General features: G+C 31.8%; 4 protein-coding genes across 4 annotated transcripts; 3 read left to right on the forward strand and 1 right to left on the reverse strand.

Moving 5' to 3' along the window:
* Window positions 1–1,695: 1,695 nt before the first annotated feature.
* LOTGIDRAFT_136041 (hypothetical protein) lies at window positions 1,696–6,672 on the forward strand (the record flags this gene model as incomplete). Its single annotated transcript, XM_009046516.1, has 4 exons — window positions 1,696–1,770; window positions 3,262–3,460; window positions 3,846–3,980; window positions 6,509–6,672. 4 exons carry the CDS (start codon window positions 1,696–1,698, stop codon window positions 6,670–6,672), a joined length of 573 nt encoding a protein of 190 aa, XP_009044764.1.
* Window positions 6,673–8,073: 1,401 nt separating this feature from the next.
* LOTGIDRAFT_57654 (hypothetical protein) lies at window positions 8,074–8,633 on the forward strand (the record flags this gene model as incomplete). Its single annotated transcript, XM_009046517.1, has 2 exons — window positions 8,074–8,202; window positions 8,523–8,633. Coding segments are annotated over 2 exons (240 nt in total), but the record flags the coding sequence as incomplete, so codon positions are not given.
* Window positions 8,634–14,153: 5,520 nt separating this feature from the next.
* LOTGIDRAFT_135931 (hypothetical protein) lies at window positions 14,154–14,471 on the forward strand (the record flags this gene model as incomplete). Its single annotated transcript, XM_009046518.1, has 1 exon — window positions 14,154–14,471. A coding segment is annotated over one exon (318 nt), but the record flags the coding sequence as incomplete, so codon positions are not given.
* A 779-nt stretch (window positions 14,472–15,250) lies between these two features.
* Window positions 15,251–23,348, reverse strand: LOTGIDRAFT_135916 (hypothetical protein; the record flags this gene model as incomplete). The annotated part of the gene is made up of 13 exons (XM_009046519.1): window positions 15,251–15,367; window positions 15,834–15,953; window positions 16,409–16,505; window positions 18,750–18,866; window positions 19,275–19,373; window positions 19,804–19,955; window positions 20,334–20,394; window positions 20,806–21,008; window positions 21,464–21,620; window positions 21,902–22,065; window positions 22,407–22,474; window positions 22,738–22,918; window positions 23,241–23,348. The coding sequence occupies 13 exons, from the start codon at window positions 23,346–23,348 to the stop codon at window positions 15,251–15,253; spliced, it is 1,644 nt and encodes a 547-aa protein (XP_009044767.1).
* Window positions 23,349–23,366: the final 18 nt, after the last annotated feature.

Consider the following 23,366-nt stretch of genomic DNA (forward strand, 5'->3'; position numbering starts at 1 on the left):
TTGCTATAAAAGATAAACTTAATTTACCGTGGTTTATCAGTATAACATGTTTTGATCAGGTAGACAGGTCTTGAATTGTAGTTGCAACTCATTGTTGGTAGTTGTAGAGGGATATATTAAAAGTGTTGGTGTACTTTATCATCAAGACAGCTTGTGTCTAGAAATACAGGTTTTGACAATGTAAAATATACATGTTAATATTGTTCATCAGATTGTGAATTGTATATGAGTTGTTTAGTTTTCTGTTGGAATGAACCACAAATTGTGCCAATCTCACCATTACAAGGGCAAGAATTTGGGAGTAAACAGGAATATAACTATGTTATATCTTTTGTTAGAATAAGTATGGGATCTTTAAAGAAAAGTGAAATGGAATGTGGAACCAAACTCTTTATTTAACAAATAAAGGTTAGACCAAAGAAATGGGGTGAAAATGTTTAAAAGATTAAAAACTCAAAATACTGAAAAAAACTTAATTCTGGATGAAAGGTTTTAAGATTTGTGTGAAAACAATGTTAAATATTGGAAGTAGCTCTTTAACTGTTTGATGTTTTATAATGTACATGTGCTTATACTAAATAACTAAAATGTGATCTAAAGATTTTTTAATCTCATTTATTGAAGCATTTGGATATATCTTGAGTGAAAATGCAGGTCCTTAAACATTTTTGTTTTTCGACGGTTTCAGAATCTCCTGACGAAGTGGATGGCAGTATGAGAAGTCGGACACCAAATGATCTGAATCGACCCAAAACTCCAACCATGAACGAGAGTCGTCCTAAAACCCCTATCATGAATGATAGTCGTCCTAAAACTCCAACCAGACTACATGGTACAATGGGAGATATGCGCAAACCTCCTGTGGCTGCTCGTCCAGTTTTTAGTGATATGCAAAATCGTTACAATGGTGACGTTCATCAGGACTTAACTCATGATTACAATCATTCCCGACCAGAATTTCAGAATTCTGGAAATTACGAAACAAATACTCGTCCTCCACCAGGTCCTAGACCAGATCATTTCCGACACAATGATTACGGAACACATCCAAACCGTCATGATTATCGAAATGATATGTACGGACACGCCAGATCAAATTATGCTATGCAACAAAATGGTGATCGTCGGGATATGGAAAATGTGAAACCAGGACAATTCCGCAGTCGGACACCGGGTCCTGATATGTTAAATCGTGGTTATGGACCAGACTATAGGCCAGAGCCGACTCGTCCTAAAACACCTACTGCCAATGACATGAGAAGTAAAACTCCCAACCCTTCATTACATAATCATTCAAATTTTAAACCCAGTGGACGATTTACACCCAACCCAGCATGGGAATATGGTCAACAATACAGACATGATTATAATCCTAATCGATCAAACTGGCCAGGAGATTCTCCTAATGTTTCGCGTAGATTTAATCATGATCATCCAGACTCTCATAACCGTAGCTATGGAAACGACTTTTCACGATCTTTTCAAACTGTAGGAAATAGTTCCCCTGCCCCTGGTCGTGGACCAAGGCAAAGTACATCGTTTGAAGCAGAAGACCCCTCACCCAGTAATTTACGAAATGTGCCAAAACGTTACCCGTTTCATTCGGGAAGTCAAATAAACACTATGGGTGGATCTCCTAGAGGTCAAGGTCAAGTGCCAAGAGTTCCTGATCAAGAAGGACAACAATATTTAGAAATGACAGTTCACCTGCCACGTCATGAATCTGGGTTTGGATTTAGGATTATTGGAGGAACAGAAGAAGGCTCTCAGGTAAGGTCACAATCTAACTTCCACTTCAAAACATGGTTTTTACAATTATCGTATCACCAGTGATCAAGTAACATCCAGTAATGTATTTAGAGGGAGGGCCATTGGGCCATGTCGCCACCCCCGAAAGGTCTTTTTTTTAAAGAGAAAATTAAATCACAAAAATTCATCTCTGGTCATCTGAAATCCGTTGGCATTGGGGGCTTCTTGTAAGGGTTTTGGCACTTCTGGCATCACCTCGTAGAGAAACCTCTCATTTTTGCCCCCTCAAATTTCAGGCTTACAGATACACCCCTCAATAAAATACTTATGTTGGCACCAAAATTTACTGTTTTACCATGAAGATATAAACAGAAAATGTAATAAATTTGAAAGTTATATTGAGTTAACTATATTATTTGTTGAAAGATTTATTCACTTTGAAAAATAACCTGAGTTTTAAGTTCACACCTGAGAATTCTAACTACCTGAATTCTATTATAGCTTGTCTTGAGGCTAAACTACCTGACAACGTGCCAAACTTCTTGAGATATTACCATCAACCAGTATTGACAGGGTCAATTTGGCCTTATTAACCCTCTCCAATTCGCAATTACTAAATCTTTAAATAGAAAACCATTTAATACCATTACACCACAATTCGAAAGGCAGTCCAAAAACAATTGAAAAAAAAGCTTGAGAATTGACCTCTTGGACATTTTGTAGATTTTTCATAGAATCACATTACATTAAAATTTATTTACCAAAATGTTTAGCTTTGAAGATTAAAAGCAATAGTCAAGGGTCCTAATGGCATATTATGGTTTCATCTTGAGTTAAGATATTTTGCTGCTAGCAATTCAAATTTGTTTAAAGCTGAGTGCTGACTGTCAGTTTGCTTACTTGTAAATCTGGTTGGGACTTGATATAAGCATTCTTGAGTTTTTTTTAGTCTCAGATATCTGTTCCAATTTAGAATATTTTTGCAATTACCAATCCAGAATGGTTTGATAGGTACTAGTCTGTTTTCTCATAGAGATTCTATAAGATATTATGTTAAGCCTTCAAGGTATAATAACTGACAAGTTGCCAAACCTGTAGATTTTATCTTTATCTAGAAATGTTAACGGAAATAAAATGTTAGAATGAAGAATAAAAACCCTCTATATCTTTCATCTAGTATTTAGACTAGAATCTAGATGATTTATTTAGACTCTCTGAACTTCACAACTTCAGAAATCGAAGTTCTTGTTTTTTAATATTTTGGAAAAAATAAGAGACATTGTTGCCAAATCGACTATTTGAATAGTTTGTCTATCTAGGTGACTGTGGCTTTATATTTGATTTGAGGCCAATTTGATGCCATTCTTGTGAAAAGCTTCAATTATTTTGAAATATTCATAAAATGGTTCAGCTATTTAAATGGGTATTCATCACTAAAACTTTAGCTTGAGGAGTATTTGTCAAACTGTCAAATTTAGTTTTTATTCCTTAATCAGTTTCGTTTGATTGCAGGTATCAGTCGGCCATATTGTTCCAGGGGGAGCTGCAGATCAAGAAGGAAAGTTATGTCAGGGGGATGAAATAATATTTGTAGACCAGAACTGTGTTATTAATTCGACTCATCATCGAGTGGTACAGTTAATGGGTCACGCCTCTCTTAATGGTCATGTGACCATCACAGTCAGACGTAGATTAACAGGGACAGGACCAGGTAAGGTTCAAGGTCATTGCCTACCAATTATAGGGCTGTCCAAGAGGAAAATTTTATATATGGTTTTAATCCATTAGGTTCTCCAGCAATAACTGATGAAATGATCTACAGTTACATTGTGGTTGTTGTAAGATTTGTCCATGAAAACAGTTTACTTTACTGATTCTTTTATCACAGTATGTGAATTGGAAAGTTTGCAGTGATTATTATACTGAGATTATCATTTCTCTTTTCTTATGCCAATCCTCATAAAAATTATCATATCAATTTGATTTACTGACAAAAGCAAGACAACAGAATATCAACTTCTTTTTTTGACTATACAAATTAAATCTTACTATATAATTATATAAACAGATTCATATATCTTGCTCTATTATTTCAGATATTACAACCCATACTACTGGTGGACAGACCTACCCTTATGATGTCACAGTAACACGTCGTGAAAACGAAGGATTCGGGTTTGTAATAATCTCGTCGGTCACGAAATCAGGGTCTACCATAGGTGAGTTTATTGGTACGTGTCGAATGTTTCTATTTATATTTTTTGTTGGTTTTAAACTAAACGCATGAGGTTTGGTGTTTACGCATGACCTCTGTTTAGAAGAGAACTAAGAGGAACTATACTTTAACAAGTCTCTTATAAAAATATTTTGATAACTCTTGGTACTACTTTCATATAGAAAAGAGAAAAATAATAGGCTTATTCAATTCAACAAAGATTTTAATGAATTTTAACATTTTATTAACAAAAAAATATTTCAATTTTGATTGATGTCCAATTTCACCCTGTCTTCTTTAAGGTAAAAATATATTTTCTTGTTTATTTAAGATATAAGATTCAATGCTACAAAAAGAAAGTCTAGAATATTTGCATATAATCCAAAAATATTAACTTAGTCATTCAAAGTAAATTTAAATTTGGTTGTGTTAAGTGTTGAATACCTAAGACCTAATTTGTCAATAGGTTTTCAGTCTATATAGTAGGTTTAGTAGGTTGGTACTATAATCAGTAAGGGTGTGTTGAAATGGTCTAGAAGTTGATACTGTAAGTAAAGTAAGAGATACCTAAAGAAAATAAACAGTTAGAAATAACTTAGAGTTTTATATAAATAATGACAGAAATAGTATACTATTATCTTCAATTACATCTTTAACACATTTTCTTATAGCTAGACAAGTTATTAGTGGTTTCAGTCTAATTTAGATTATTAGGGAATTTCATGCACAACTGGTTGACATGACTTATGAATTATATAATGTTATAATTGAAAATAACACAGAACTATTCATATTTTGAAAAATGTCATTAGAAAATCACGCATCACAAATCTATTAAAATTTGAAAATGACAGGTTGCAAAACTATTCAAATTTTGAAAAATATTGGTACTATTGAGTCTAATCAAATTTTTTTCGATAACTTACAAATTAGCATCTCATTTCTATATATATTTTGATGTTAGTTATCCAAAACATTTTTTTATTTTTCACATATGACAGATTTGTCTCCCCAGTAATTTTTATAAGCAGCAGTTTAAAGTGAGGTTTTCTTAGTTTTCAGATATTTGAAAGTTGACATAGAGCCAGATTTTACAGTGTTGTATTTTACATTGTTAATATCTTTCATAATATTCATGTTTTCAGTGAAATTATTGTGTACATAACTTGTTGGATGAATATATTTTGGGTAAAAGAAAAACTCATATATTGTGGACAGAGATCGAATATGATCTTGATATTCTAAAGCCACTCTAACTCAGGAACATTTTCATGTGCTAAACACTTCAGTGCCAATGATTAAAGTCTCTGTGGACTTGGGTGAAGAGTGTGTGAAGAGTCCATGCAATGTTTTACAGAAAGTTCTAAAATATCTGCACCATGTGATTTCCATTCGTATGATCGCAATGCGCGAACACTGTGCAAACACTGCTGATGGTGTGTGTCAAAGCCTGATGAATTATTTTAAAGAAATGTGTCAATGTCTGCCAGTGCAGCCAATCATGGATTGTCGTCTCTGTTGGTAAATCTAGATTAAAATTTCCCCAAATATTCACCAACAGGTTATGTTATCATTAAGATATATTGTAGAGAATATCTAGGGGTGGCTAGAAACACAGTAAGTATTTATCTATGTGACATTTACTTTGTTCATCACACTGTCATAAGCTTATGTGGTGATGGCATGATTGTGGGCTGGAACATTATCATTGGATTAACTCCCTTGAAGTAGCAGCTGATCTTTTTCTATCTTTCTCATTGTGGTATTTACATTTCTATTTAGATTGGGATGACATCCCTTGGATAGGTGAGAATATTATCAACATAGATTTACGAATTCCCAATGATGTTACCTTTTGTTTTTGCTTTATGCAACAAAATTTTAGATTTCCTTCAAATATGTTTATTTTGCCTTGCTTAGATGATACGAAAATTTCCATCACAAAAATTGTTGTCCAGAAGAACTAAATAGTTTCACATATTATATTATATTTCACATGACTTTTTATCATATCACTGAATTACATGTTATATATATAATTAAGATACAAATTGGACGTTTATGCTTGCTTACTATCTCATCACATCTCTCCATTCAAACCAAATGGACTAAAATTCCTTGTAAAATTAAATAACTAACAAATTATTCTAAATGTGTATGCTTGCTTTATCTTATTTTTGCATGTAGCTTGAATATTTTCAACATATTCCACAAATATTTTTACAATTTTTAAGGTTTTTCGTTGAGTATTCCATAGTATTTTCATAAAACCTGACAAAAAAAGGCTTTGTATACTTTTCTGTCATGTATAATGTTTCAATCTATCTTCAAATGATGTTTTCTATTTCTACCTATCTTTAGCTTATCTAACCTTCATCTTTGCTTAAGTTTTGTCTTTTTCTGGCTTTAAATCACCAGCTTAAAACTAAGCTTACTCTGTCTAGCACAAACTTAATCTTCATCTTTCATGTGAATTATTGACAATCAAGTCTACTAATTATTCATTGTCTGGATGCTTGTGTCTATTTTCAGGTCGTATATTAGAGAACAGTCCAGCAGAAAGATGTAGTCGTCTACATGTTGGTGATCGTATTCTAGCAGTCAATGGTGTTAACATTTCTCAGATACATCATGAAGATATTGTTAATTTAATAAAAGAATCAGGTTATTCCGTTACCTTGACAATAGGACCTCCTCCAGGTAATTAGAAAACAAAATTAACCTGCTGAACGTATTTCTTTTCCAGATTTTTGATGATATATTTTACTATATTTGTCTTTTGACTTTGAATTAATAGCCGCATATCATATTCAGAATATGATCTAATTCTTCATTTGATTTAAAATGAAATTAACTGAATTGAGTTTTACATCCTACGTTTCTGCACCCTATGTGCTTATGAAGACTGACAACGCCATGCAGGGTGCAGTGAGGGAAATTTTGCCTGATCTTTTTTGATTTCCATCTGTTCAGGAATCTTTAACATGCACAGCCTATAGCACACTGGGCCTCGGTTTAGTGTCCCATCTGAATGACTAGACAATTCTTTCCATGTCAGAATGAAATGGAAGTTTTCAAAAAATATGTTAACTATTCTTTATTTCTTTACAGATGATTCTTCAAGTACAGCTAGTGCTTCACAAAGGGTAAGTATTTAAAAATAAATAAAATGAATTCATTCAATATTCGCATTGAATTATCTTTATGTTAGATCATAGTTAGATCATCTATAAATCCTTATTTTGATGTTTTGTAGAGTTCACAAGGTTCTATGGTTAATGCCATGGCATATCCAGCTGTATCAGAGAGTGATATGACACGTCGTCCTGACAATCATCCAGGCTGGGATAACAGATCATATATGTCGGCACAGGAAGTTAATAGAGCAAGATTTAATAATACACCTCAGGTAAAATATAGTTCAGATGTGTAGACTAACTTTATTGTATTGTTCAAGATCATAGTTCATTGTTCAGACTCGTAGTTCCTTGTTCAGACTTGTGGTTCATTATTCAGATTCATAGTTCATTGTTCAGACTCATAGTTCATTATTCAGACTTATTGTTCAATGTTTAGACAAGAGTCATCTTGTAGTTGTAATAAAAAAATCACTATGGTCACAATGTCAAATGTGTGTCAACAGAAGCCAAATCTTGAGTCCAACAGCAAATCTAAGCACAATTGTTGCCTAATTTATATGTTACCAGACAAATATATTTGCTTGTAAAAACTTCTTTCTGTAAATTATTTTTAGGCCAAATATTTTTATTGGATTGATTGTTAATAAGTGTAAATATTTCTTGTTTATTTCATTTGAATAATTCAAATTTTAGGAATATTCTGGTATTTGCACAAATTTTATATCTCCTAAACCCTTACACATAGTATTAAAATAAACCATCTTATTTTGAAATCCTTACAATCTAGAAATCTAGCAATATTTTTCTTATTTTTCCTTTGGGAAGGATGAAAGATTCAAATAGGTCCAGACGATCCAAAACGCAACATTGGTTCGGGATTAATGAGGCAGATAATGTTTATTTTATTATTTCTCTTCCTCAATTTGACCCTTTGTTTTATTATAGAATGTAAAAAGTAGTATATATCATGTAGAATTAGACCGTGGCTCCCGTGGTTTTGGGTTTTCAATTCGTGGAGGTAGAGAATTTAATAATATGCCATTATTTGTGTTACGTATTGCTGAAGGTGGCGCTGCTGATGTAGATGGCAGATTAAGGGTTGGTTTCTTTTTTCTTTTCTGAAAGTCAAAGATGATCTTTGAAAGATCTGTTTTTTGTAATCCTGATCCTATCATCTTTATCCATTATATAAGTTATATTTATTTGATCAAAAAATGTTGAATAAGTAGATTTAATTTTTACTTCATAACCAATATATTCAAATTTATTGATGTGTCCCTTCTATATTGTTCATAGGTTCAGTAATTGTAGCATATTGGATCAAATTACAATTATTTTTAATTCACTTTTCCTTGTTTCTCTCATTCATATAGAAGTAGTAATTTAAGAAAGTTTTAAACCTAATTAAAATATTTTAGGTCGGAGATCAAATTTTAGAAATTAATCAAATAGAAACAACTAATATGAATCATTCAGAAGCTATAGATATTATACAAAATGGTGGATCTATTGTCAGATTAAAGATGAAACGTACTAATAAACCCCCTCCTATATTTGGTAAGTACACAAATTAATTATGGATTTGGGTGTGTGCATGTATTGTAATTTGGCAGGTTACGCCATTAGAACAGAATGAGACAGTCTGAACTATATGCACTTATCATGTTTGAGAATGGCAGGCACTTCAGGTGATAGTAAATTGGGTACCAGAATTTTGAATCCATACAAAACCTTTTTGCAAAGATATTATTATTGAACCACTATGTCTTTTAATACCTATGTGCCACTTTGCCAAAATATTGTTAGATCATTTGTCAAATCTTTGCACAATATCTTATACCCATATTTCTTAGGTTATGTTTGTCTTGCATTCACTAAGATTTGAGATTATTCCTTTTGATATTTATCCAAGATGTTTATTTTTTGTCATCAATCGTTGTTTGTTTTTAGATGGTGCTCCGTCCCCTACTAGTCGTTATCCACCAGGTGTCATTACCAATGGGCCAATAGGTCATAGTTCACCTCATCTGGGCAGACGACAGAAAGAGATATTACCTTATCCTTACTAGACATTGTTATTACTTCATGATACTAATACCCAACGAGAACAAAACATTAGCTGTGATGCTGATAATAGACTAGAGTATCCAGCCATTAAGATATATATTGTGTTCAGTGATAAGTGTTGGAAGTTGTCAAGACTTTGTGAAAATATTTGGAAATTTTTAAAGATAATTATTTGGATTAGCATCAGAAGAATTGTCTCAAACATCAACAGTGTACAAACTTTAACAGTATTGAAATTATAGTCATCACAAAATACTAAAATCATCTTCATTCTAAAATATTTGAAATCATTATTGTATCATCGTCATCTAAAATGGAAAATTCTGGATTTCAGATGTTTAATTTGTGTTCAACAGTTTGTGTGTTTTTGGGAGTTTGGGAATAATTTGTACCCTATAGTTATATTCTTATATCAACTTCATAGAAGTGTGTTATACTCTTGGCCAGTGCTTTTTTTGTGAAAAAAATCAAAAAATTCTGAATTGTGACTGCTTGAAAGTGGACATTTCAAGGTGTCTGTTGAAGAGAATTATGTAAAAATATTGTGAGCTCTAGTGTAATACTGTTATTCTTTTTTACTCTTTTTATAGATGAAACAATTGAAACAAAGTGATTTTTACCAATTTTAGTGAAAATATTGATAACATAGCTCTGTGAAACACATTGCTAAATACCTTTACCTTGAACATTCATGAAGACATATACACATTGTGAAAAATTGTTATGTGAATTGTAATGAAGAAGGAACAATGTGCTCGCTAGGATAGCGACAGTATATATTGGTAGTGATATTATTCAGAGAAAGACAATATAGGCTACATTGGTGGGATTTTTTTTTTTTAGAAAAATTTATCATAATCTAGAAAGGTTCATCTTTATTTTTATATTTTTATCATATTGTGTGAATACTCATTTAATCATTCATATTTTATAGTATATTGGTTCTTATGTTATACCCCTTGTCTTATTTCACATCAATATACAGGGACTAGGGGATATTTTACGCCATTGTTTAGTGCTTGAGGCATGTTCTAGTTGTTGAATTTGATAATGTAGCTTAAAGTGTAAATTGTGTATAAAACTGTTATATTATTTTTATTACCTAGAACAGCATAAACAAATAAATACAGGTCTTTTCAAGCCAAAATAACTATAGAGGTGTGTGTATAATTTTGCTAATAAGTCAGCAGAACAAATTTTGAAACTAGTTGAATTTTAAATGACTTTTGGTTTATTTTTTTATATTTTAAGTTATTAGATTTACTGTGACCTGTTTTAGTGAATGATCAATCATATACATGTATGATAGCTTGGACATAAACTAATTCATATTGGTGGTGCTTGATTGGTCAGTTCTGAACAGGTTCTGTCTGTTCCAATTCTGCCCTCTATTAAACACTACAGGAGCGGACTATGTCACATTCAAAATTTTATCACCAATTCCTTACTCCGCCATTTTCAATTCTGAGTCTACTCTTTGTGGCACGAGTGGAACACGTTCTAAACTTTATTTTAATTTGTTTTTTTGAAAGTTGGGAGGTTTCCATGAATCCTGAACGCACAGAACTCAGCAATTGAGTGCCCCTTCGTGTATTGTACTAAGAGCATTTAGGCTTATTTTGTCATTATTCACAGAATCACAGGAAATAAAATTACTTTGTAGTAGCTTATGACCTTAAACAGTACATGGATTAGGTTGTGGTATTACAAGCAAACAAACCTATAATTTTCTCACTGTTTTACAGAAACCAGACTAGGCTGTGTATTCTTGAAACGATCTTAGCGCTAAGATGTCTTTGGGTCTAACACTGTTTTCCAAGGTTATCCTAGCATTAAGATAGTTTGGTGAATACGTGGCTATATCCTGCAGGACAGGACATATTGTACTACTTAATACTTTGTAATTGGTGCTCACTTACTATTGTCTCCTTAGTTGAAAATGTGAAATAGTACTATACCCTTGATTAACCCTTGACTTACTTGAACAGAAATACTATTTAATTTAACAAATGTAATCTCTCCAATTATTAGAAACCATATTCTATGTAATGATATGCAATCTTGAGTTAATTTGACTTTAATAATCTTCTTTGTGAAGAGCTCTTTATATTTCACTGCATGTCTTTTGTTTTGAATAGAAACACCAGATAATTTGTTAAAATTTAGGGTTTGCTCATTCAATTTACACAAATATTTTGCTCCTGATTTTTCTTTCAATACATTTACCAGATATCAATGAAATCTATGAATTACTTAAAATTATATAAATTCTTAGAAAATGTTGATGAAACATGAAGCACTGAGGTTCATATGTGGATATTTTTTTTATTTTCACAAATTTATAATCCTGTATCTCCAGAACTTGTGAAATTCTTGGTTGTTTATTTTTACAATTTTTTCTCTGTTTTTTTCCTTTTTTCAGCTGTTTAAGCTAACTATTAAAATCAAAATATTTATTGAGTTTATAGCACAGTTTTCATATATTTCTATATATCAAAATATTATATATTATATTTCATTATATTCATTCTTCATTTTATTCCCTTTAATCTGGAGGAGGCGTTAACATATGAGCTGTTTTCAACATAGTGAGTATATAGATTACTTTGATGTTCTGAAATAAGTGGTAAAAGATCACAACTTAATTTGGTGGATTCAAATTTTTTTTATCTAAGTCTGATTGAAACAATCAAACCGAAAAAGCACTAAATGAAATCTCACTAATTTGAAAATCTAATTCTTTAAGATTGAAAAACAGACATATGCGAACTCATCCTTACAACAAACTTAATGGTTGTAGTTTATAATCTAAATCAATAGTTCTTCATGTCATGGGTCATATTGTTAGCTCATTTGATAGTATTTTAATGAAATCTGTCATATTTGAGTTTTGATTTATCAAATCAGTGATTATTCTGATACAGTAGATTTCTAAATGAAACATATTAGGGCTTTTGGAAAGTTTGACTTAGCCAGGGTCTAAAAAAAATATCAAATTTTTCTTCATTTGATAGCCTACCAATGAAAATATAAGAGAAATTTTGAAGAATAATTTTAAATTGGTATTAATTGCAGTGTTTAAGGGCTAATTACTTTAATTGCATTTAGATCATTTTTTTGCTCAAATTTCAACTTGTTCATTAATGAAAAGATGAGAATGATTTATCCCTGTATATCTAGTCGTAATTTGTAATTGTTGATAACCATCAAGTTTTCATTGTTTGACATTAGGAGTTCTTGTAATTCTTCACTGAATAGTTCTCATTTCATTCAGTTATTGTAATTCTTCACTGAATAGTTCTTATTTCATTCAGTTATTGTAATTCTTCACTGAATAGTTCTTATTTCATTCAGTTATTGTAATTCTTCACTGAATAGTTCTTATTTTATTCAGTTATTGTAATTCTTCACTGAATAGTTATCACTTCATTCAGTTATTGTAATTCTTCACTGAATAGTTACTTATCTGTTTTCAGTACAAAAAGCTCAATGGCTCAAAATGGATTCTGTTAATCAAGGAGTTGAATCTAAAAAAAACTCATTTCTTTGTGTAAATCATTTTGTATATTTTGAATACAACAGGGGTTTCCAACATTTTGCTTTTCATTACACTTTCAGGATCCTTAATCGATTGCATTATTCCCCTTATAAATCTTTACTATTTCGTTATTTCTCTTAGGTTTTCCCTGCAATCTTTTTATTACCCTGCAAAAATTTCAAAATTAGTCCCTATGGGATAATTACCACCAGGTTGAAAACTCCTGGCCTCAGACATAACTCAGTGAATCTCAGAATATCAGATCAAATTTGTCAATTTATGAAAATTAGTTATTTTGGTAATAATGCATAATATTAGCTATGGTTTTTTGTTTGTTTTTAGAATTAGGGTATCAATGCAATGCTAAAATGCAAACCTAAAAATATCAACTGTATGTGCCTTAATAGAAATTATATTGTATAAGATACAAATGGACAAGACATTAGTTATGAAAACCATTTAAATAAAAATGGTGCTGATTCGAAATTGATTCAAAATTAGTCCCTATTTCGAAATTGTAAGCAGGGTTCAATTCAGATTGAAAATTTTAATTAGTAATTTATATCACCTAATGTTAGTTTTGGTAAATCAAGTTCTATTTTGATTCACATTTCTTAGAAATTCAATAGCATTTTAATATGTTCCAGATTCGTAGATCGTCATGATTAACTTTTAGCTAATCATAGGAAATTGGATGCAATACTACCTTAATTGAACCCTGTTTGTAAGCTTTGAGGTCCCATTTTTTTATATCTTTGAATTAGAATCCATATTAGAAAAATTGTCCAGTTAATCTATGCATTAGTCAAACAAATATTAAGAATATCTATGCATGTTTAGAAAACAAAATGGTTCTCATATCTTTCTTTCTATTTCATCATAGTTCAATACATTAGCCTTGAATTTGCTCTAAACTTAAACTTTCATTTTTATGAAATATTATTTGTTACTCAATGTTTCATTTGCTCCTATTTTAGTTGGAATTTGATTGGTTGACAAGATCATGTGACTTGTATATCATTGTACATTATATCATACTTATTATTGCGTTGTTTTTTTGTAAACATATAAATAATAATAAAATAACTACAAATATTTCTGAAATTTCTTTTCATTGATGTCAAAAATTGCTCAAAGGGAGTCAAACAATATCAAAGTTACTTACACATCATCACACATATTGTCAAACACCCCTCTAACAATGTCTAAGATATTGACACAAATATAACACAGATTGTCAAACCCCCCTCTTACAATGTCAGAGATATTGACACAAATATTACACAGATTGTCAAACCCCCCTCTTACAATGTCAGAGATATTGACACAAATATAACACAGATTGTCAAACCCCCCTCTTACAATGTCAGAGATATTGACACAAATATTACACAGATTGTCAAACCCCCCTCTTACAATGTCAGAGATATTGACACAAATATAACACAGATTGTCAAACCCCCCTCTTACAATGTCAGAGATATTGACACAAATATTACACAGATTGTCAAACCACCCTCTTACAATGTCAGAGATATTGACACAAATATTACACAGATTGTCGAACCACCCATTTACAATGTCAGAGATATTGACACAAATATTACACAGATTGTCAAACCACCCTCTTACAATGTCAGAGATATTGACACAAATATTACACAGATTGTCGAACCACCCATTTACAATGTCAGAGATATTGACACAAATATTACACAGATTGTCAAACCTCCCTCTTACAATGTCAAATGTATTAACATGACATCACACAGATTGTCAAACCCGCCTCTAGCAATGTCTAAGATATTGACACAAATATAACACAGATTGTCAAACCCCCCCTCTAGCAATGTCTAAGATATTGACACAAATATAACACAGATTGTCAAACCCCCCCTCTAGCAATGTTAAAGTTATAAGATGTTATGGTATGCACACAGTGAGAAGCACTTGCACACAGCACGACACTGAAGGTTTTTGGCACAGTGTTAATCAATATCAGCATACAGATTTATATTCAAGTTTTAATAAATATATTATAAAATAACAAGTTTTATATATTTCAACAAACATGATTTAACAATGCTGACATTTTCCGTGATAATGCTGAAATTTGAATCAGTACAGACTGAACAAACATAACAAATATAGTCCTTTGCACAACCATTATAGTAGCCCCCTTAAATCAGCTAATTTTTAAAGGACAAATACAAAAACCTTCAAGCTTACACTTTGATAGACACTATGATAAATTTCCTGATGAAAACACTTTAAAGGAGGGGCAACTGGTAAACCTTTTCTAGAAGACCAACTATTCTATTTATGGCAGCTCAATAGTACATGTAGTTCAAAAATATACCAAAAATACTATCACAAGTTATGTTGTACAAGTTTTCATGAAGTTTGTTGCATGGTTTTAATTAAATAAAATGAATATATTGTCCCCATTGAAATTGGGAATATCACAGTAATAGTAAATTTGTTGAATGTCTTCCACATGGTACAATGTCTTTAAAAATGGTGGCTAAACCATGGCAACCATTACCACGTAAAGAAATAGGCTAATTCTTCCTCCTCTTTGCTGGCTTGATCAGCACCTTCGTCTTGTTTCTTCCTCATTTGTGGAGGTTCTGAACGGAATACCAATTTCTTTCCAGTCTAAAAAATAGTAATAGTAAATTTCTAATACAGCACAATTCTTTTAACATCATACCAGTACCCGTTTACAGCTGTGTCCACTGGAATAATGACTTTCACATGCTGACCGAAATTAGAGCCCATGACCACCATTTGTAACCAAATAATGTCATATAAAGATTCGGATGCACTAACCAACTGGGCTACAGAAGTACCCCTCAAAATAATCTCCAATTCCATAATTACCAGTCTCAATGAGGATGGTGTATCCCAAAACATTTTGCAAGAATGAGAGGTCGGACATGGTCAATTGGACATGCACCAGAGCAGAGGTTATCGTTGTGACGAACATTTCCTTAGAGAGACCATTCTATTGGCATCCAAAACATGTAAATGAACTTATTTGAATCATACACCTTTTTCACCTCTAAAATGAAAATCCCTCAAAATTTAATAGGCTTATAAATATCAATTGTATGATTCTCACCTGTTTTTTAGGTTCTGCCTTGGCTCGTTCTAAAGCTCTACGCACTCTTTCTTCCTGGTATTTCTTCTGTTGTTCAATCTTTTCTTCTCTCATCTTTAATCTTCTTTCTTTCTCTTTAGCCTAAACATAATTCCAGATATTAAATGTTAATTTACAAGTAAATATGCCTGGGTCTTCTGTTCCTTCTTTTCATTTTGACTTGCAAAAGCAGAAGTTAAAGCATTTAAATGCAGCTGTAAGAACACCAATAAAGTTGCTAAGCATGTCATTTTTTGGCCCCCTTCATAAATTGGTGGGACTGGATCTGCCCCGTTACTCTAATAGGATAAACAGACGAGATATCGTTAGGCCAGATATCTAATGTCATTTTATATGGGAATTGATCTGGGTCGCTCATAAGATGATTGGGCAAACCTGTGACAATATCACATTCATATATCATAACAGAGGAGCTGAGTTTTCTAGAAAAAAATTATAACACAAGTCAAGTATTTAACTACATGCATTTTCATGAATCATTAAGATCCAAAACATAAATGCTGAAAGTTAACCAATTCCTTTCTCTTTTACTCTACCTTTTCTGCAGCCTCCACCTTGTCTTGTGGCATAGTTTCTATTTGTTGGAATAATTCTTCCAGTCTATTTTCTATGTTAGTTAACATCTGTAGGGTGCTGTTTTTATATAAAATATTTCATTAGTAGATCAATTTCATAATCAATCAAAACATATAGAATAAACAATCAAAATCAAGTAACAATTCGTTTCTTTTTGTTTTCTGATATTATTCATCTCCATTGTAATCTAACAAGTTTTGTACCACTGACATTCAAATGAAGTTATTTTCAACCAATCAAAATTTGTTGTGTAGAACCCATTTCTTGAAATTTACATTAAGCTTACATATTGGGGAATAGCGAAACCCAAAGTAGAGCAATATGACAGCCTCCTCGCTGCCTATATCCCACTATTCATTGTTATCAAGAAACTGGTTCTACATGACACACACTGATTGGTTGAAAATAAGATCATTAGAATGAAACTTTGGTAGAAAATTTGCTAGATTACAATGGAAACAAACTATAGTAGAAAACAGAAAAGAAACAAGATAAAAATATAATATTAATTGAAATGAGCCTGCATTTATGGACACTTAGGAATTTGACAAGGGATTCTAATTGATACACATTAAGGTTTTTTATGTATTGATCACATGAGGCATAGGGCAATTATTTCTAATCAGATATTAAGCTTTCATATAGAGGAAGGATATTAGACAAGATAAATATTGACGAACTATGAAAATATAGGGGTATATCATTGTCAATGCAGCAAGCATTCGGATCAGTGCTGACACCTACTTGGCATTATTGCAACATCAAAGTTTAATCAAGGGAGCTAATTTGTCTTTAGGTTTTCATCTTTCATGCAGTGCATCTAAAGCAAGGAAAAGCTCATTGGTGACTAGTTTAGGCAAAGCGATAATTTGGATACTATTGTGAATCATGATGGAATGAGGGTGAAAATGGATAAAGCATAAAGCAGTGCATTAGAAATGTGGTAAATATTAAGCAATCCCAGTATATGTAATATCCTATCCAAAACTATAAATATATAATTACATTTCATTGAATGAAGTTTTTAAATGATATATAGTATTGTATTGTTGTACAATATAGAGAAACAGATTTATTGAACAAGCATTGTTAAAGTTTTATGCAATATTTCAACACCTTTCCTATTAGTCCAAGTATCTGCTCCTTTTTCAGCCTTTGATAGCTATTTTGAAAGTTGTTGGCTGGTGTACAGTCAGAAAAGTTAGGCCCTGTTTAATGGGGATTTTCTGGACTTCTGAAGGGGGTTTTAAACTTATTTATTCAAACCCAACACTAATTTACAGTCATAGTGAAGATAGTCAATGTTATTTTAGAACATATCTCAGACCCTAGTTGATTCTATTCTAGGCTGGAATAGAGGCAGATGTTTGGGAATTCTTCCCCATGTACTGAAGAAAAACATATTGAAATGTTACATAAAACTTAACCAGTGATGGTTGTTGCATAAATCTCAGTTGAAAGTAAACAATGAACATCAAAATTTTTAAATTAAGAATTAATACAAATTTATTAAAAACAATGAATTAAAAAGCATGCATGAACCAAGGTGTTTATGTCACAGTTATAGAAATATATAGCAGCACTTGATTGGTGAGTTCTGAATAGGTTCTGTTTGTTTTAATTCTGGCCTCAATCAAACAGTACAGAACTAGATTATGTCACATTCAAAATTTTTGACATTTTGCATGTGCAATCGTTTCAGCACAAGTGGAATGGATTCAGAACTCTGTTCCAACTTATTTTTTCAAATGTCTTGTTGATTCCATGAATACGGAATGTGCAGAATTCACCAATCGAGTGGCCCCATTGTTAGTCAAAAACATGAAATATGATAGAGGACTGTAGTCACTACTTATTACTAATTGTTAATTAACTATTTCAATTTAAAGCTATCATGCAGAAAACACGGAGAAAAAAAACTATATAGAAACTACAAAAAGAGTAAACCAAAAGACATTTAACTCATCAAATTTATAGAAATTTAACTGGCTCTATCATGAAAGACCTCATTAATGTTGTAACAAGTCTTCAGTGATGAAGAGTTGAAAAAAACAGATAACTTGTTTTTTGAAAATCATTTATAGCCAAATGGTTATAAATCACAAAACAAGAATTAGGCTACTCCCTCTTTTAACATTAATGATAAACAGAAATCCATTACTTTTACTTTAGTTATTCAATTCAGTTCTTTCAAAAGGAAGGTAGAAAAGGTATATTACATCTGAGGTCGTTCATGATATAACCAGTTTATTTCTGTTTAAACTTTGATTCTGTAATAAAACACTAGATGTCACCACTAACCTGATGTTTGCTTCATTGTCACCAATACAGCCGCGATACACCTCTTCAACTTTACGATTTAATGATGCCAACATCTTCTCCTGGTCATCTGCTTTAAATTCACCATAATTAAACATTCTGAAATTTTCAAAACAAATTTATTTTCACATAAATCTCTGAATTTCACTTGGGTCAGAATAAGATCCAATACCCAGGTGGCTTTAACCTGTCTAACATTAAGCTCAAGGGGCACATTCAACTCATGGGATTTTCTTTGAACCAACTATTATGTTAAAAAAACACTATTCAGCCATATGAAGACCCAAAGTCTTCATTAATAATCCTTCCTATGACAATGTTTCATTTAGTCAAGAGTTTCATCATTCTGTCTTCAATGTATCTGAAGACAAAGAAGGAAAAGATACCTTTGAACAACAATTAAATGCGCAAAATTGTCCAAGTGTGTGTATAGTTAAATTAACAAATATATTATAATCTTGATTATCATGAAGTCAATGTCCATTTCTTATCATAATTCAGTCTCACTTTGATTTCATTTTCAGATCTGCTGCTTTTTCTTCTTCTTTTTTAATCTGTGTATTTAATTTATCTATCTGCTCTTTTAAAATCTGGGTTTCTTTTTCCCTGGAGAAAAAATAGTCATGATGGTCAACATCTTAGCAAACTTGCCCACTGCTCCTTTGTTCAAATTAGAATATATCCCTAACAGAAACCATAAAAATATGATCAATTAAGATAGCAGATTAATGCTGGTGAAAAAAGAAATAACATGGGTAATAACTTTTGTTCACGAGGATTTTCTTTTCTACCAGCTATTCCTTGTCGGAACCTTGTAGACATTGATCTTTCCTGGATTCAACAGACTTTCACAAGCCAACCAAAATGAAAACCTAGAAACACCATTTAGAGGTGAAGAAACTAAGCAAATGACATCATACTAAGTTTTTGAACAATCTTACTGACTGTGCTACAGAACCTCTCAAAATATGGACAGCAACTTATAAATGGAGAAATTAATTGATCCATCCAGAGCAAAACAAAGAAAATGTCTTACATTTTGCGTTTAGTTTGTTTAATATTTTGTTTCATTTCCTCTAAAGACTCCTCTGTTTCCTGACTGTTTTGAATCAATGATAGATTCTGTTCTTCTAATTCAGCAAATATATCTAATAGTTGTTGGGGATCTTTAAAGTACAATTCTAACTCCTACAAACATCAATTTACTATTGGTTTATCTAATATATATAAGGTGAATTTCTATATATTTCTAAATTTCATATAAATCTAATTCAAATTTTGTTACTTTTTTTCTTTTATTTTTCATCTCTATTAGAATCCAACAAGATTTCTACTGCCGACTCGTTCTAATGACGTTACTTTTAACCAACCAAAGCTTGTCATGTGGGACCCGTTTTTTGATACCAATGATGACTCCTGGGATAGGAAAACCTCAAAAAGGCTGTCATATTGGCCCAACTTTGTGTTAGGTTATGCCAAAATAGATCAAGAAACAAAATTGGCTAAATTTGAACAATTTCTGATACCAAAACAAACAAAAGATTTCAAATCTAAAGATTAACCAACCTCATCACTGTCATCTTCATCTTCAAGATTTGACAAGGCAGGACTCTCTGTTTCACTTATTCTGGAAGCAAAAAAGCAAAAACATAAATTATTAACAACTTCATTTTACACACAGATAACTTAAGCAGACGTTATATTTTGTCTTTCAAAAATACCATGTCATAATGTCATTAGTTCAGTTTGTTTAATAATGATATCATTTATTTGCTTTTGGTTGGGATCGTTGCCACTACAGTTTTTTTTTTCTCTTGATAAGTCCTTAACCTTTTCAACCCTGGCACCCAGTTTACCGGCCAAACAATAACGTAATATATACCAGAGCAGCTGGTATACCGGCCGTTGTTAAGTGACGTCATACAACGTTAACGTCATACGCTTTTACTTTTATTACTTTGAGTTCAGGGTATATGAGGATATATTTCATTTACACTCAGGGTTCAAAGGGTTAACAAAAGATAAAAATCAAACTTACTTTTTGGAAGAAGTAGAACTTAAGCTAGTCTTTTGTACAGAACCTGGTTTACCAAATTTCTTCCGAATTTTTGACTCAGCTGACTGTTGTTTCTCAAGTTGTTCCATTTCACTTTTCTTAGCGTTTAATGCATTCATTTCTCTTTCTTTCCTTCTTTCTTCTCTCCTTTTCTTTTTCTCATTCATTTTTTCTTCTAGAAATTCCTGCAAGTTAGGATAATGCTAATTAGCACATCAGTTGTTTTAAATTAATTGTAATGTATTATCTCTTTGGACTCTTCCATAGGATTTGTAAAGAGGTTTTCTACTCTCTTTATGTAAATTGGGGACACTGAATGCATCGATTTGTCATTCCAATTTTCAGTCAGACATCACCATCAAATAGATATTATAAGCAGCTTTTGTGAAAGTAATGTCATATAACACTTAGTTTTAGTGGAATTGCGGGAACCATAGGCATATAGCTGGAAATTGGAATGGTGCAAAACAATACTATCAGTATACCCCATACACATAACAAGGTCTTAGTATCATATTATAAATATTGCACCAAATATCACTTGGTGATTTTTACTCGTATTAAAATTGTCATTTGAGATTTAAAGGTTGCTTTTAACTTTCGCCTTCCATTTTGTCTACAAGATAAAAAGAAATTATACCTGAGGTGTTAATGTTTCTAAGAATTTACGATATAACTGGTATTCTTTTAATGTGTCTTCATATTTTGATATTTCAGATTTAATAGTCATCATTTGAGCATGGATTCTTTTGATTTCAGCAACTTTCTCCAATTTCAACTTGGTCTCTTGTTCAGCTCTGAAAAAATTAATAATGTACAGTAATGTCTTGTTGTTCTACAGTCTACGAAACTGGAAACCCCTTGATGTATGCAATGAGGGAAATTTTGACATACATACCAGTGGCAATACCTTGTCAACAAATTTTCTATTTTTGAACCTTCTCAGGGAGTTTTTATTATACACACCCTAATAATCCAGATTTGAGCCAAATTGATCAAAATCCACTCAAGAGATACAATGTATATGAAACATTTTCTGAAATGGGCAATCAAATTGAAGATCAATCCAGAAACTCACAATTTGATAGCTTCCACAGAATTCTTATCATTTTCTTTTAAAAACTCATCAAACATGGCAGCATCTTCTTCTAAATACTGTTCAGCTAATTCTAATTTCCTTTCTTCAGCTTGAGCGATTTCTTCAAGTTTTCTCATTTCATCACGTTTTACACCTAATGAATACTGGACAGGAAACAATCATATTTATTTATTTAAGTTTATTCATATTTCAATCATTACAAGTAAATATTCAAATTAATTCTAGGGTTTATACTTGAGATATCCAACTTTTTTTATATGGTCAAATCATGATCATAAGAAGGAATATTTTGATTACTTTCAGTTTTTGCAAGAACTCATGTCCAAAATAAAACTGCTTAGAATACTTTAGAAGCAAATAGAATTCCTGAATTTATGTCCTTACCCCTTTCTCTGAAAAATTCCCCAAAATTTGGTACCCATGAAAATATGGTAAGTTATGTCATGTTAATTGGAAAGAAAGAGTAATAACATTATGAACTTACCTGAACTAGAAACATTTCACGTTTTTTAGCAATATACTCTGCTAATGATTCTTTTTCTACATGACGATCTAAAACAATATGATTATAACATAAATTATACAAGATAAATTAAATAATCTTTTAATACACAGGATTAAACTTTGGATGGCAACAAAGAACGACTCTAGTAGTGCTATTAAGATATAAAGGCTATGATACAACCTGATCAAATTGCAATATGGAGTAATATTGTGCCAGCACAAGACTCTAGTTTGGAATATATTACTCAAAAGTTTGAAAAAATATACTACTGGTACTCAAAAATAACTAAACAAACTTCATAGCTCCATACCTCTTGTGACTTTAATTGTGAATTCAGGATCATCTTTAACAGCTACTGATTTATCTGGGTCTTCTTCTGTTATTTCTTCATCAGAATCAACTGGTCGTATCATTGATGCCGTACGGAAATTAACTCGAGTAGCATAGGTGGTTTTCTCATGTACTTTTAGCTGTCTTTGTTTCAATCTTTCCTAAGAAAAACAAGATCAAACTTTCAATTTTCTAAAAAAAATTGTAGTCGTAGTCAATGGTGCTTTAATATATGATATTGTGGGTTCTAATCTCGGTCAGCTTGTGAAAGTACAATGACCTTCAATATGTAGTCTTCACTCATAATACCAGTTGACCCAGCGGTAAATGGGTACGGATAATCTCAATGCCGTGAGGTTTGGCCAAGGACCAACTGGTAGAAAAAATCCTAAGTGAACCTTAGTTGTTATCATTGTAAAATATAGCTGTTTCTTTCTTAAGAAATATTACCAGTCACCTAATTAATGCTATTTATTTTTATACCTGTTTCTTTTTCTGTCTTTCTTTATCTCTGAGCATAAAAATATCACTATCTAGTGGCATGGTGAATGGATTGCTTCCTGGTGCCAAGTCATCTACAAATAGAAACATCATATTTCAATTACAGCG

Source organism: Lottia gigantea (assembly GCF_000327385.1).
Source record: "Lottia gigantea unplaced genomic scaffold LOTGIsca_102, whole genome shotgun sequence".
Taxonomy (NCBI): Eukaryota; Metazoa; Mollusca; class Gastropoda; family Lottiidae; genus Lottia; species Lottia gigantea.